This window comes from Molossus molossus, unplaced genomic scaffold (genome assembly GCF_014108415.1).
Source record: "Molossus molossus isolate mMolMol1 unplaced genomic scaffold, mMolMol1.p scaffold_m16_p_15, whole genome shotgun sequence".
In the NCBI taxonomy this organism is placed as follows: domain Eukaryota; kingdom Metazoa; phylum Chordata; class Mammalia; order Chiroptera; family Molossidae; genus Molossus; species Molossus molossus.
The window spans coordinates 66,531,984-66,546,665 of NW_023425350.1; the positions used below are offsets into that span (position 1 = coordinate 66,531,984).

The window sequence follows — 14,682 nt, forward strand, 5'->3', positions numbered from 1 at the left end:
CTCCGCTCCAATCTGGCTCAGCCTCCTGGTTCCTTACGGACCCTCCGCCTACCCCTGCTGGAAAGTAAAGCACGTGGGGCCTCTCACCTTCCTGAGCGGGAATCTAAAACCGGCTGAGAAGAAAAGTGGAATCTACGGATTCTGCCTCCCGAGCTTCCGAAGAATAACAGTAGCTTCTGCTCAATCTTTCTTTCCTTTGCTAGGGCCTTTCGTACACAGAGCAGACTAAACAAAGTCCTTGGTCACCATACCCTGTCATCGTTGGTTCATAAATGATCTCTCTCCCTCTCCTCTTTCCCTTCCTCTCTGTCAAATATGTGTGTATATCCCTATGTGCATATACACACATCCATCGCATCGCCTTATTCCCTACCTCCCAAAGAAATCACTGCCCTGGTTTGTAGTCACCATTTTCCTACATATGTTTGTTGATCACATATCCATGTAGCTTAAAAAATTTTGAATTGTTGTTGTTTTTTAAATTAGCAATGATCGCGCCTCGGATAAACCTCATTGGCTACGATGCCACTGTGCAAAGCTTTGAATTGTTTTTGAGTTTCATAAGATTTATATCTTTCCCTGTGCAGTTCTGGGACTTGTTTCGCTCAACATTCTGAGGTTCTTCCAAGCTGTAGTATGTAAGTGTTATTTATTCGTTTCATTGCTGTACAGTATTCTACCCATTTTCTTGATGGGCATGTCTCCTGGTGCACTGGGCAAGTGAGTCTTGGGTATCCTCTCCTGTCACACTGCCATTGTGTAATTTCAGCTTCCCTCCAGCTTTTGTTAGAACCAGGGCAGAAGCTGCTTAACTGGTATCCTTCCTCTCACCTCAGCACTCAAATCTACTGCCCATACTGCCGCCAAAGGGTTCTATCTAGAAGTCATGACTGGCTCACATTGTCTGTTGGAGAAGTCAAAAGTGAATACTATCAAGCTTCTGTGCACTTCCTTGATCTCATTATCTTCCTAGTGCCTTCACTTCCCCACCTTGCTTTCACTTTATGATCCAGCAACGTTAAACCTTTACGGATGCCTGTAAATACCAAGCTGTTGCACAAATGCAACTTAACTATACACGCTGCTCCTTCTTCCTGGAATGTCCTCTCCCTACTCTCTAGTGAACTTCTTCCTTCAGAAGTAAATACTATCTTGAATTCAGCATTTCTCATTCTCATACATTTCTGTAAACTTTTACTACTTATGTATCCCTAAGTAAAATGAAGTATTGCTTTGCATGATACAAAACTTTACATAAATGTTATTATACATGCTGTTTATTCCTTTGCAATTTGCTTTTATCACTCACCACTTTTTTACATTAATATATGCTGAGATGTGAGTTTCTAATTCATTCACTTTTACGGCTCAATAACAGTCCACTGTGTGACACTATGAGCTGTCCACTCTTGTATCAATAGACATTGAGTTTGTTTCCCATTTTTGCTTTTACAGATAGTGCTGCTCTAATGATCTTGTGGAATCTCTCTGTGCATGTATGTGAGAGCTTCTCTGGGCTTTATAGTTAGGAGATGTTGCTTTTTCACAAGGAGGCCTTAATAATACCCACCTCAAAGGGTGTTCTGAAAGCATATGAAGTATTGTAAGTAAAGGATAATTTTAAGCATTCAAATGATTATTATTGTTCTTAGAAGAGCTTTGAAATGTATCTGAAACACTAGGACATAAAAGGCAATAGTCTGGTCCCAGAATGATAAACAGACGTGTAATATCTTTGCTCCCTCATACCTAACATTGTAGTTGTCTGCATATGTCATACTGTTTCTTTACCTCCACATCTCTGCTCAAGCCGCTGTGTCCTTGGGCCTGAAATGATCTCCTCCAGTCTGGTTCTCCCCCTCCCTACTTATCTTCATTGGCCACTTCTTCTCTGAAGCCTTCCCTGGATACTCTTTCCCCTTTACCTCCTATATCTCTCGTTATCTTTATGTTCTCCCATAGTCCTCTGTAAATGGTCAGTGTCTGGAAGATGGGCTATATTTCATTCATCTTTGTATCAAGGCACTCGCTGAGCATAGTGCCTGATACATGTACTGATAAATGTGTGTGGAATGAATGAATGTAGGAATTTTAGGAGGAAAGCAATTGGTAGCTAAGGATTTATTAGAACCAAAGTAAGAAAGATGGAAGCAAGCATGATATTTTAGTAAGAACACAGAGACCAGAGAGTGTGTCAAGTTTTGTCAGTGATGTATTATACAGATATAATGGACTGTTAACAAGGGAACCTGCTTCTGTCCTCCTGGGATGTGAAAGCTACACAAGTACTTCTTCCTTGAACTTGTCACTCACAGTGATTTTGAAATGAGTGGGTGAATCAGTCAGTGAATGTACTTGGAGCAGTGAGCTCCTCCTGGTCTATTTAACATTGCCAGGCATTAAGCTATTATTATTATAAAGCAGGGTTTGGCAAATATTTTCTATAAAAGGCCAGATAGTGAATAGTTGCATCTTAGTGGGCTATGTGGTTTTTGTTGCAAATATTAACTCTGCTGTTGTAGTGTGAAGGAAACAATAGAAAACATATAAACAAGTGACTATGCCTGTTTCCTAATAAAATTTTATTTATGGTCATTGAAATTTGAATTTCATATAATTTTCATGTGTCGCAAAATGATCTTATTTTGATTTCCTCCCCACACCCATTAAAGGAGGTACTAACCATACGTAGTTCACCAGCCCAAAGGAACCTTGTTGACCCCTGGCCTAAATGGACCTTATCTCCTGGTACAAAGGAGTTCACAACCTGTGATAAAAGGCTGTTCTTTTACTAATCAGGCCTTAGAAAAGATTTAAAATCTTGCAGCTCTCTTGATTTGTCACTAGATGGTGGTCCCTGCAGGTGTGGGGATCAGCCAGTGGGTCTTTCAACTGAAGGGATGATTGGAGTTTTTTCCAGGGTAGGATAGATCAGTTGCCGCAGTATTAATATAGGCATACAAACGTCCTAGGGATTCAAAATGTATCACAAATCATCACTCTGGGTTTCCTTCACACTTAGTTGAACATATTACCTGAATTACAACATATCCAACTGAAGGGACTGTAACCACTTTCAAGTCCTGAAATTATTTGCTTCAAAGACTCAGAACAATAATATGAATATAGGTTATGGTTAAAGATTTGGGAGCTTATAGTGAGAGGATACTTGAAACCCATGTCTAATCTTGTGATGATAACTCTCTCCAAAACAACCCTCACTCTTGGCCTCAGGTCATCTTCTTCTACCCTTGAGGAGGCCTGGCATTACCCTTGCATATCTTGCAACATTTGCCTCACACCTTCTTTGGGGTGTGGGAGTACTCAGTAGCCATAGTAATGTCCTTGGCATGTGTGTGTGGGCTGAGATGGGAGGGAAATTCAGTTGAAAAGAGGTAGTTAGAAAAGAAGTAGTTATTATTATCATCCCCTTAGTTGGAATTGCCCAGGCCAGCCCTCTCTCCTGGACCAGGAATCTGTTGGCTTGAGCTGTTTCATTGTCTTCCTTTCTCAACACCCTTCTTTATCCCAACACACAAAAGAAAGAGACTGGATGGTTATTAAAATAATTAACAATGGAGCCCTGGCCAATGTGGGTCAGTGGTTAGAGAGTCGGCCTGAGGACCAAAGGGTCATAGGTTTGATTCTTGGTCAAGGGCACATACCTGGGTTGCAGGTTTGATCCCCGGCCCTGGTTGGGATAATTGATGTGTCTCTCTCACATTGATGTTTCTGTCTCTGTCTCTGTCTCTGTCTCTCCCTCCCCTTCTAGTCTCTCTAAAATTCAATGGAAAAATTATCCTTGGGCGAGGATTAGAAACAAATATTAACAATGGAACAAGTCCTCATCTTCCTGGAGAGGAAATGTGCTCAACAGAAACTTGCTCGTGAAGGTCTGTGAAGCTCGTCTACAATCTTAACCACTACAGTACATGGTCACATGGTTATGTCCACTCTGGCAACCTGGTGTGATCTCTCAGGAAATGCAGAATGAATCTACTTCTTCCATACTTCAGTGTATGACATTGAAGAAAGCTCTCACGTCCTTCCCGCACCCTCCATTTACACAATGGAATACTACGTGGCTGTAAAAAAGAAGGAAATCTTACCATTTGCAACAGCATGAATGGACCTGGAGATTATTATACTAAGTAAAATAAGCCAGTCAGAGAAAGACGAATACCATATGATCTCACTTATATGTGGAATCTAATGAACAAAATAATCAGATGAACAAAATAGAACCAGAGGCATGGATACATGGAAAAGACTGACAGGGGAGGGGGGAGGGGAGACTAGATGAAAGAAGGTGAAGGGATTAGCCAAAAACATGTATACATAACCCATGGACACAGCAGTGTGGTGAAGGCTAGAAGGAAAGTGGGGTGGGGACTAGGTGGAGGTGGGCAAAGGTGGGGGTGGGGGTAGAGAATGGGGACAAAAAGCTTTGCTTGGGGCGATGGCCACATGATGCAGTGCGCAGATGATGTTTTATTGAGTTGTACACTTGAAAACTATATGGTTTTGCAAATCAATGTCATCCCAGTAAAACCAATATAAAAAATCCTTTTAAAACTCTAGATGTGCTTTTCCTGATGACCAAGATCAACAATTCTCAACGGTGGCAAATTCCACCACTTAGGGGGCACCTTAGAAATGTGAGGGGAACTTTCGGTTGTCACAGTCCTTGTGAGGAGCAGCTGGCATATGGTGGGGAGGGTCAGGGCCACTAAGAAAGGTCTGGATTCCAGTGTGTGTGAGGGAAACTGGAGAGGATGGACAATGGGGGCAGATGAGCAACAAAAAAAACCTTACATAGGATTTGTGTTGATAAGCAACATAGCAGGGCCCTGTGTCCCCTCCCCCATGACCACCAACAGCCTGATAACTAGTGCCAACTCCCCTCGTCTCGTTGATCTTGGACAGAGACGCTCGATATCTTGGGGAGCAAGGGACAGCCTGACACGGTGACGAATCTTTGCCCATCCTGCACAATCTCAAAGATCCAGCTGCTCCTACCAGGCAGGCAAAAATCCTGTTTATAATGATCCGAGTCTAGGATTCTGTCTTATATTTCATTATAGAGTAGCTTTTGTAAAGTTTTAAAATTCTCAACATTTCCCAGGAAATCAACTTCTTGTTAATTGAAGGAAGGTTATACTTTTATTTCTTCAGAACTTGACTAAGAGTCATTCACCATTTCAGAAAATCACGTCACACACAACAATGCCCTGTGTGGTGTTTGTGTCCCCAAAACCAACTTACATTTTAAGCTCTCAGCTATTACAAGGATTCTACTTAGGAGCAAACATCTGACTTTATCACATTTTCTAGTGTAGTTGTCCCCAAGTACATGCATAATGAGCACACTGACATATTTAATTTACAGTGAATATATATTATTTTATTATAAGATAACTCATGATATTTCTCCCTTATTAGGTTAGGTTAGTGTCTTAGTTCATTTAGGTGGCCATAACAAAATACCACAGACTGGGTAGCTTATAAACAACAGAAATTTATTTCTCGCAGTTCTGGAAGCTGGATGTCCTAAATTGGGGTCCCAGCAGGTCTGGTGAAGCCCTTTTCTGGATAGCAGATTTCCCATCGTGTCCTCATGTGGTGGAAGAGACGTAGAAACAATCATCCTTGTTTTACAGCTACTCTCTCCAAGTTGTAGTGGGAGCTCAGAATTCAAATGCAGATCTGACTCAGAAGCTAGTAGTTGAGAATTACCACACTCACAGATCCAGAGCACAGGGTTCCCAGAAACAGATGCATCCCAGAAACTACAAATATTACCTGGGACATAAGCCATAGCCCTAGGTCAGCAAGTGTTTTTCTTTTCCATCTTTAGCATCGTTTCTCCAGTGCCTTCACTCCTGGGTAAGAAGCACAGAGCACATTGGTATTTTCCTGGCAGTAAATGTGTGTTGAAGGAATATTTGATAGAAATAAGGGTTTTTCTTTTCAAGGCTTGCCTCCTCTCATACAGCCTGCACCCAGCACACCTGCATTATCAGGGACTTCCCAGACCTCTATGCCCTGGTGGGGTGCTGTGGGAACCCCAGGTAATAATGGAGAAGAGGGATGCCCCTTGGGGCCTAAATAGTACTGTTCTGTGTATGCCAAAGGGGCAGTTCGGTGTCTGCCATCCACTTGTAGCTTTCTGAAAACTCCACCGTGGGGGAGGGAGCAGGAGGAGAAGAGGCCACCGCGCTCGAGAAGGCGTAAGTCTGACCGATGAAGGGTCCCAGAGCAGCAGGCCCCACCTCTTCTCCTGGACCATTTCAGCTGTCTACTTGGAGTGACAGAGACATCTGGATGCTAAAAATACCTCACTGCACAAGCGCCCCCTCTTCCAGCTAACGCTGAACACGACAGCCATCCAAGACTGAGCTTTTCAAGTTTCGGACCCATTCCCAGAGCCACACCAGCCTATGGTCATTTTCTGCTCTGTCAAGCTTTGCTGGGTGATGAAGGAGACCCTCCCCTGTCACTGTCCTCTTGTCTGCCTCCCCTCCAGGAGAAGTGGCAGAGGGGGAGGTGAGAGCCCAGTGACCAGCGGGGGTGGGGAAGGGGAGGTGGCCTGTCCATTTATAGGCTTGCTCTTTGGGATAGTGAAGGTGCTAAAATAGCAGTGACAAGAGACTTGGCTCAGTGTTAAATATCTGCGGTGCGGCCTGAAAGACTGTGAGATGACAATAGGGGAAATGGAGAACGTGGAGGTCTTCACTTCCGAAGGCAAAGGCCGGGGTCTGAAGGCCACCAAGGAGTTCTGGGCGGCGGACGTCATCTTTGCCGAGCGGGCTTATTCCGCGGTGGTTTTTGACAGGTATGAGATGTGGGGAGTCGCCTTCTTTTCTCCTGTTGGTTTGGCCGGTGCCAAACTCTGAAATACTTTGCTCTCAAAATCACCAGGAAAGGGATAACATCCATGGATCATTCAGAACAAAATGGCCTTTCTGCCTACTGTTTTATGACAACTTTTTATGCAAAGACTCATTGCCAGTGTGATTTGCGGGGGTCCCTGGGGGAATCGAGAACGCGAGCAGCGGCTTTGGGGCACTTTCTTACACCGCCAGTGAACTTGGCTGAGGGGGGTGCTGGGAGGTGGGAAAGGAGTGGAAAAGTGGGTGTGGTGCTGTAGAAAATACTGTCTTGCAGAAGGCTCCTAACTGATGAGACTTTTATTTTTAAAACAAAATTTTTTTATTGATATTAGAGAGAGAGAGGTAGAAACATCGATGAGAGAAAACATCGACTGGCACCTTCTGCATGCCCCCCATTGGGGATCAGGCCCACAATCTGGGCATGTGCCCTGACTGGGAATCGAACCAGCGATCTCTTAGTTCATGGGTTGACGCTCAACCACTGAGCCACACCAGCCAGGCTAATTGATGAGACTTTCAGAAAGGAATTGTAAACACACAAATAACACTGGAATGCGTTTACCTTTGAAAAATTAGAATATCATAGCGAAGCTGGAATTCCTTGTTACCTTTCCCACCTCTAGTTCCAGTCCCCTCTATCTTTCCCCAGAGGTAACCCCAGTTATGATTTTAATGTGTTTCCTTCTAGAATGTTCTTGTACTATAGCATACATATATCTGCACTTATCAAAATGTACAGCTGTGTGTGTGTGTGTAGTTCGTCTATTATTTTTTTTTTACAGAAATGGTATCATCCCTCAGATGTCATTCTAGAACTGGCTCTTTTCACGTAATACGTTTTTGACATTTATTCTTATGGGAACTGTAAGTCTATAGGTACTTCTTTTAACTCCTCAAAGGTCTATTGCTTTTGCCCACATGTAGACATATCCATGTTGATTCATATGCTATCTGTATCACCAGTTTTAACAGCTGTAAATATTCCACCCTGTAAATATGTGAAACTTGATTTACCCATTCCCCTTTTGAAAGATATTTGGGGTTTCCACTTTTTCATGGAAACTAACGGCCCTGTGATGAAAAGTCCTTGACGGCGTCCGCCGGTGCACGTGCGATGCTTCTCCAGGACTGTGGCTAGAACAGGACTGTGGTGCCGTCCGGCATGCTGTGTTCAGCTTCAACAGGCTCTCCAGAGGGACCTGTTCCATGTACAGTCCCACTTCCCCACAGCCCCGTCCACCCTCAACCACTACGCTTTCAGGAGTCTCGTGCTGTACTGACTGAGCTACCCGGGTGACATCTCACACTTTTTTTTTGTTTTTATAATGCAAAACCAGGATTATTTGTACACACACTGATAAAGGAAAGCAGTCTTCTGTCAAATGGAGAAGATTAAGATTCTTAAGTAGCTGATTTTGGGACCTACTACAATGGGAAGACTTGTTTTGTTGCCTTCAGATGTCTGTCTCTTTACCTGACACTTGAGCAGCTTTTTAAAAGGGTCTTCCTCCTGGGCCTGCTTTTCTAATCCCTTACGATATGCAAGCTGTTGTTCCAGGTAGTTTGTGTTCCTCTTTTGTTTGTCCAGGAACTTTCCCATGAAGTGTAAGAGATCAGTTTCCTCGTTGGCAGACGCCATGGTCTTCAGGTTTAGCAGGAGGTTGGTTATCTCGTTCTCCAACTCCAGAGCGGACTCTAGAGCTTGTACTCCCGCTCCCCAGTTATCTGTGTCAGGCCTCTTCATCACCGGAAGGCAGATTTTACTCACGTTTTCTTAGATATCTTAGGAATTGCTTTGCATGTTCCTTCTTCACCTCAGCTTGGTCTTCAAAGAATGCAGCAAAAAAGAGGTGCTCCCGTGTCTTTGTTGTGGCCCTGGGATGCCATCTCAGCAAGAGAAAACCAGGCATAAACTGTGCTCGACACCTCACACTTTTAAAGTCATATTAAATCTTTATTTGTTTTTTAAAAATATATATTTTTATTGATTTTTTTAGAGAGAGAGGAAGGGAGAGAGAGAAACATCGATGTGAGAGAGATATATCGACTGGTTGCCTCTCTCACGACCCTGACCAAGGCTGGGGACTGAACCCACAACCCAATTTACGTGCCCTTGACCGGGAATCAAACCCGAAACCCTTCAGTCCACAGGATGAGGCTCCAACCACTGAGTCAAACCAGCCAGGGCCTGCCTGACTTTTATGTGGTCAGAATCATGACGGCCTCTGATAATCTAGGCTTTGTGGTTGGCTCACTGTACTGATCATCCTGAGAACAGGCACTGCCTTTTAGAGGTAATTTGATTATATTTGGTTAAGATTATATTTGGTTATGAAGACGTTCTCCTTTCTTCCTGCCTTCCAATACCTTCAGGGAAAAGGCAGTGATAGAGGCATATGGCTGACTACCATTGGAATATAAGGGGCCTTAGGTGATGGTATTAGCTCTTCAGAGGGAGCTTGTCCTACTTCATTAATGTGTGTGTGTGTGTGTGTGTGTGTGTGTGTGTGTGTGTGTGTTGGGGGTAAAGGAGAGTGAAGTGAAGGACTCAGTTGGATTCAGAATTAAGATATAAAAATCTAGATACACAAATCTCAGAACAATGATCTTGGTGTTGCATTTTGCCCTTGTATAGGACACCTTCATTGATGCTGCAATTCCCCAAAGGATATATAGCCAATCAGTTTCCCTTTCAAGAATGTTTGGAGTTGAGTGAGTTTTCCTTCCAGTATAAAAGTGAACCTTAGGAAGAAAATCTTCACATGAAGATGACAACTGTGGATATTGTTGTCTGTTTCCTTCCAGCTTGTTTTAAAACAGAGGTTTTCTTTGTTTCCACTACACAGCTGGAATCGCACTTTACAAAATATTGTGTTTTTTTCACTTAATAATTTAATTATCTTCTGTATTACTATGCACTCTTCATGAACATAGTATTTAATGGCTGCCTGTACCCTAGCATTCATTTATGATTGGACATTTAGGTTGTTTACATGTTTTAGTTACTATAAATAGCTTGTTCATTTGAAATAATAACCACAAAAACAACCTTACTGCACATTACAGATAAACTGCTACATAAAATGTTATTATTACAATATTAATAAGAATTAGAATGATTGGGGTAAATGATCTTTAAAATGAGTTTTATTTGTTTTTTTAAATGTTTTTATTGATTTTTTTGAGAGAGAGGAAGGGAGAGGGAAATAGAAACATCATTGTGAGAGAGAAACATCAATCAGCTGCCTCTTGCACCCCCAAAACGCGGACATGTGCCCTGACCAGGAATTGAACTGGGACCTCCATCCATGGGCTGGTACTCAATCCACTGAGCCACACCAGCTGAGTGACAAAGTGCTTTTTTTTTTTATCTTCACCCGAGGACATTTTTTCGTTTTATGTTCAGATAGAATGGGAGGGAGAGAGAGGAAGAGAGAGAGAGAGAGAAACATTGATGTGAAAGGGACACATCGAGTGGCTGCCACTCCCACGACCCAACCAGGGCCGGGGACAAACTGCAACTGAGGTACATGCCCTTAGCAGGAACCAAACCCGGGTCTCTCTGGACTGCAGGTCGACGCTTTAACCGCTGAGCCAAACCAGCCAGGGCCTTTAAAATGAATTTTAAAAACAATCCTAAACAGATACTTTTTAAAGGTGATATGCCCACACTTGTCACTACAAAGATGAGGATATGCTGTTTCTGTTTCTTTTTAAATTAATTAATTAATTTATTTTTGTTACAGATCTTTCTCCTTTTCCCCCCAATGACACCCTCCTCTCTGTTCCCGTCCCCTCCCCCACTTTCACAGTATTGTTGTCTGTGTCCATTGGTTATGCATAAAGCATATTGGTTTATCTCTACCCACCCTCCCACCCCTTCTCTCTCTCAGGTTTGTCAGTCTGTTCCCTACTTCTATGTCTCTGGGTCTATTTTGTTCATCAGCTTATTTTGTTCTTTATATTCCACAAATAAGTGAGATCATGTGATATTGGTTTTGCTGTAATTGGTTTATTTCGCTTAGCATAATACTCTCCAGGTCTCTCCATGTCATCGCAAAGGGTAAGAGATCTTTCTTTCTTACAGCTGCATAGTACTCCATTGTGTAAATGTACAGTAGATGGACATGGGTTGTTTCCAGATCTTAACTATTGTAAATAATGCTGCTATGAATATAAAGATGCATATATTCTTCCTGACTGGTGTTTCATGCTCCTTAAGATATAATCCTAGCCTTGGCCGGTTTGGTTCAGTGGTTAGAGCATCGGTCTGCAGATTGATTGGGGTCAAGGGCATATATCTCGGTTGCGGTTCAGTCCCCGGCCCTGGTTGGGGTTGTGCGGGAGGCAACCAATCAATGTTTCTCTCTCTCTCCCCCACTTCCCTCCATCTGAAAATAAATAGAAATATCCTCGGGTGAGGATTCAAAAAAAAAGAAGAAGAAGATATAATCCTAGAAGTGGTATCACTGGGTCAAATGGCAGTTCAATTTTTAATTTTTTGAGATAACTCCATATTATTTTCCACAGTGGCTGCACCAGTCTGCATTCCCACCAGCAGTGTACTAGAGTCCCCTTTTCTCCACAGAGGATATACTCTTTCTTTGGTTTACCTGACACAGCCTGAAAGGTATCAAAGGATAACTTTGTCCATCCTGTCCTCCCTCTCATTTTAGGCTCCTCTTGAGCCTCTGCCACTATAGATGAGAAACCTGCCTGAGGAGGTAGGACTGAGTCACCCACAAAAGTCATCCTATAAAAGAGGCATGTTCTAATCCATGTGCTAACCTAAGAATGAAAGGCCAAAGTGAGAGGCAGCAAACATTTATTTGAGATTTAAAAAAAGTATAGCTATTTGGGACACTGATGCCAGCAGAAACCCAAATAGTGTTCTGATTAGGAGACAAAGACAATGGGTACCTATGAGGAATGGAAGGGGAACAATTACATCAATAGAAAGAAGGCATTTTTATTGGTGCAGATGAACTGATATAGTGACACTAATTCTAAAGAATGTTTGTAATGTTCAGTCCAGTAGTCATAATCTGTGCTTTCTTGTTATCTTTGCAGACAGTTCTCTGGGATATAATGTTGCTATGGGCCCGGTGCAAAGATTATTTTGCCCTGCTTCCAAAGGTTTGAGGCACAAGACATGCAAGGCATCTCCTCTGAGCTGAAACCATTTTACATTATTTTTTACACATGTTATTGCAAGGCAGGCTTATTTAGTTCATTTGATGTCAAATGGGTTGAGAAGATAAATGGGTTTAGTCCTAAGAGTACAATGACTTTAGCAAGGAGATTAGATTCTTTTCTTTTCTCTGCTTGGTCTTGGAAGGATTCTTCTAGCCTTCTGAAGTAGAACCTCCATCTTTTCCAAACTGTAAAACAATTACTTGGTTAACCCAGTTGACCCACAGACTAAGATCCAAGGGGCACAGTTTTTCACAATATGAATAAAATTGCATCATCAACCCTGGCCGGTTTGGCTCAGTGGTTAAAGCGAAGGCCCGTAAATGAATAGTCGCGGGTTTGATTTCAGTCAAGGGCACATACCTCGGTTGCAGCTCAGTCCCCGGCCCTGGTCAGGGTCGTGTGGGTGGCAACCAGTCGATGTGTCCCTCTCACATCGATCTCTCTTTCTCTCTCTCTCTCCCTCCCACTCTATCTGAAGACAAATGGAAGAATATCCTCGAATGAGGATTTAAAAACAAAAAAATTGCATCACCACCATCACCATCACCATAATTGTCATTATCTTCGAACATTACCCACAACCAATAGATATCCGACCAAACTGGAGTAGATTCAGAACTGACCAGTGAAGGAATCTGAAGCATGTTTTATAGCGACATCAGAGAACTGCTCCTAATAGCCATCTACAGATAACGACTGTCATTTGTAAGAAAGAGGGTTCTGAATTTTTTTTATTGGTGGGAGGGTGAGAACCAAGCATCTTAAGCAGAAGCTACAGAGTCCTATTTCAGGTGAAAATGAGGATGGAAGTTTGGGGGAAATTCTAGTCAGAGTTGAAACCATAAGTAGACCCTGGACACCCTTTCCTTTGGGGCAACCACCTCACAATTAGGTCAAAATGCAGTTTTTGCTTATCACCTCTGAGTGAATTTTTATAACCACGCTTTTAGAATTATTATTAATTTCCATTTTGCATTTTTTGTTTTTGCCTTAAAAATTATTTTCGGAACCATTAAAAAGGATCAGTCCCAAGCCTTTTCCCGGCTACCTACAAGCTTTTCGTGCCTGACCCCAAGCCTTTATTGCCTACGGAGTAGGACGAGCCTGTCAGTGCTGCCTGGAGAGGGAAGGGGCTATTTGCAAGGTTGTGATTCCTCCTGACAACTGGCAGAGAGCACGTATGCAGAGTCGGACAACAGAGGGGATTGGGGTCACGTGACCCCTCAGATCCCTTCCAGCCTGGGATTCTGCTGGTTGCTCAATGCCCTCTTTGTGCAAAGGTTCCAGTGCAGCGAGAGAGAAATGCTAGGCTGAAACGGGAGCCTGCTCTGATTTTTATTTTATGTTGGCATCAACTACAAGAAATTGCACAGGAATGGTGTGTGTGGCCGTTCTAGGAGCCAAGAATACTATTTGATTATTCTTTTTCACAGACCCACATGTCTTGAATTTAGATGGTGTCTAGCCTACAGGTTCCTAACCTGGGTCCACGGATCCTTAGCTAAGGAAACACCTATAATTAGAGGATCAAAGTTTCTGGCGGATATGCATGCATGGTTTTTATTTTTGTGGAGGAAGTGCATAGCTTCCATCACTATCAAAATTACTTTCAACCCAGAAGAAGGTTGAGACCCATCGAATTTGTTCAGTCCTCTTTTACAGATGGGGAATCTGAGGCCTAGGGAGGTGAAGGGCCTTCCCCAGGTCACACAGGGGTGAGTCAGGGGCAGGACTGAGTCTTCTGGGATCCAGTCCAGGCATCGTCTCTCACTACTCATCCTCCGCAAGAGGACTCAGAATTGCCGACTTAATTTTCTTTTGTTCTTGTCAGTCCAATTAACAATATTCAATCTTAATAAAAGAAAGACTACCCATCCATCAATTTCAGAAGAGTCAAAATCTAATTCTGGGGCCTGAGAATGGTTAGATCCAGAAACTCATAGGTAAAAAACAAGAATATACATGTGATTACATAACAACAAAAAAGGTGCTTATAGTGACAAACCAATGTGTTAGTTTCCTGCTAATTTTAGTGGCTTAAACAAGACATTTTATTATCTTCTACTTCTGGAGGTCAGCGATCTAAAATGGGTCCACAAGGCAAGGTTTCCTTGACTTTTTTAGCTTCTACAGGCTGCCTCTGTGATATTGTGATTTATATACAAAAATATGTAGTCGTGTGTCACATGAAGTTGAGGGGGGTTTTGGGGATAGACTTGTGAGACTGAGACTTTAATCTGTGGGACCTGATGCTACCTCCAGGTAGATAATGTAAGAACTAAGCTGAAGTGTAAGATGCCCAGCTGGTGTCGGAGAACTATTTGAATGGTGTAAGAAATCACTCCCACACACAGTGGAGTTGGGTGCAGAATTGGACCAGCATCCTGGGCTCTATCTTCAAAGCAGCTGGCTTCTTCCCCTCTGAGCTCCTGCCTCCTTCTTATAAGGACCCTGATGATTACCTTAGGCCCATTCTGATGATTCAAGATTATCTCCCCGTCTCAAGGACCTACTCTTAATCACATCTTCAAAGTCCCCTCTGCCATATAAGGTAATGTATTCACAGTTTCTGGGGATTAAGATACTGACATTT

The 14,682-nt window shown here is 42.8% G+C and overlaps 1 protein-coding gene and 1 pseudogene across 2 annotated transcripts in view; one reads left to right on the top strand and one right to left on the bottom strand.

Moving 5' to 3' along the window:
- Nucleotides 1-434: 434 nt before the first annotated feature.
- LOC118631334 lies at nt 435-540 on the bottom strand (annotated as a pseudogene).
- A 6,130-nt stretch (nt 541-6,670) lies between these two features.
- The window catches only part of SMYD1 (SET and MYND domain containing 1), a 43,860-nt gene continuing 35,848 nt past the window's right edge, over nt 6,671-14,682 (top strand). For both annotated transcript variants that reach the window (XM_036262963.1, XM_036262965.1), the window contains exon 1: nt 6,671-6,835. In XM_036262963.1, the coding sequence (XP_036118856.1) occupies nt 6,699-6,835 (137 nt within the window). In that variant the 5' untranslated portion in view covers nt 6,671-6,698. The remainder of the gene's footprint in view (nt 6,836-14,682) is intronic.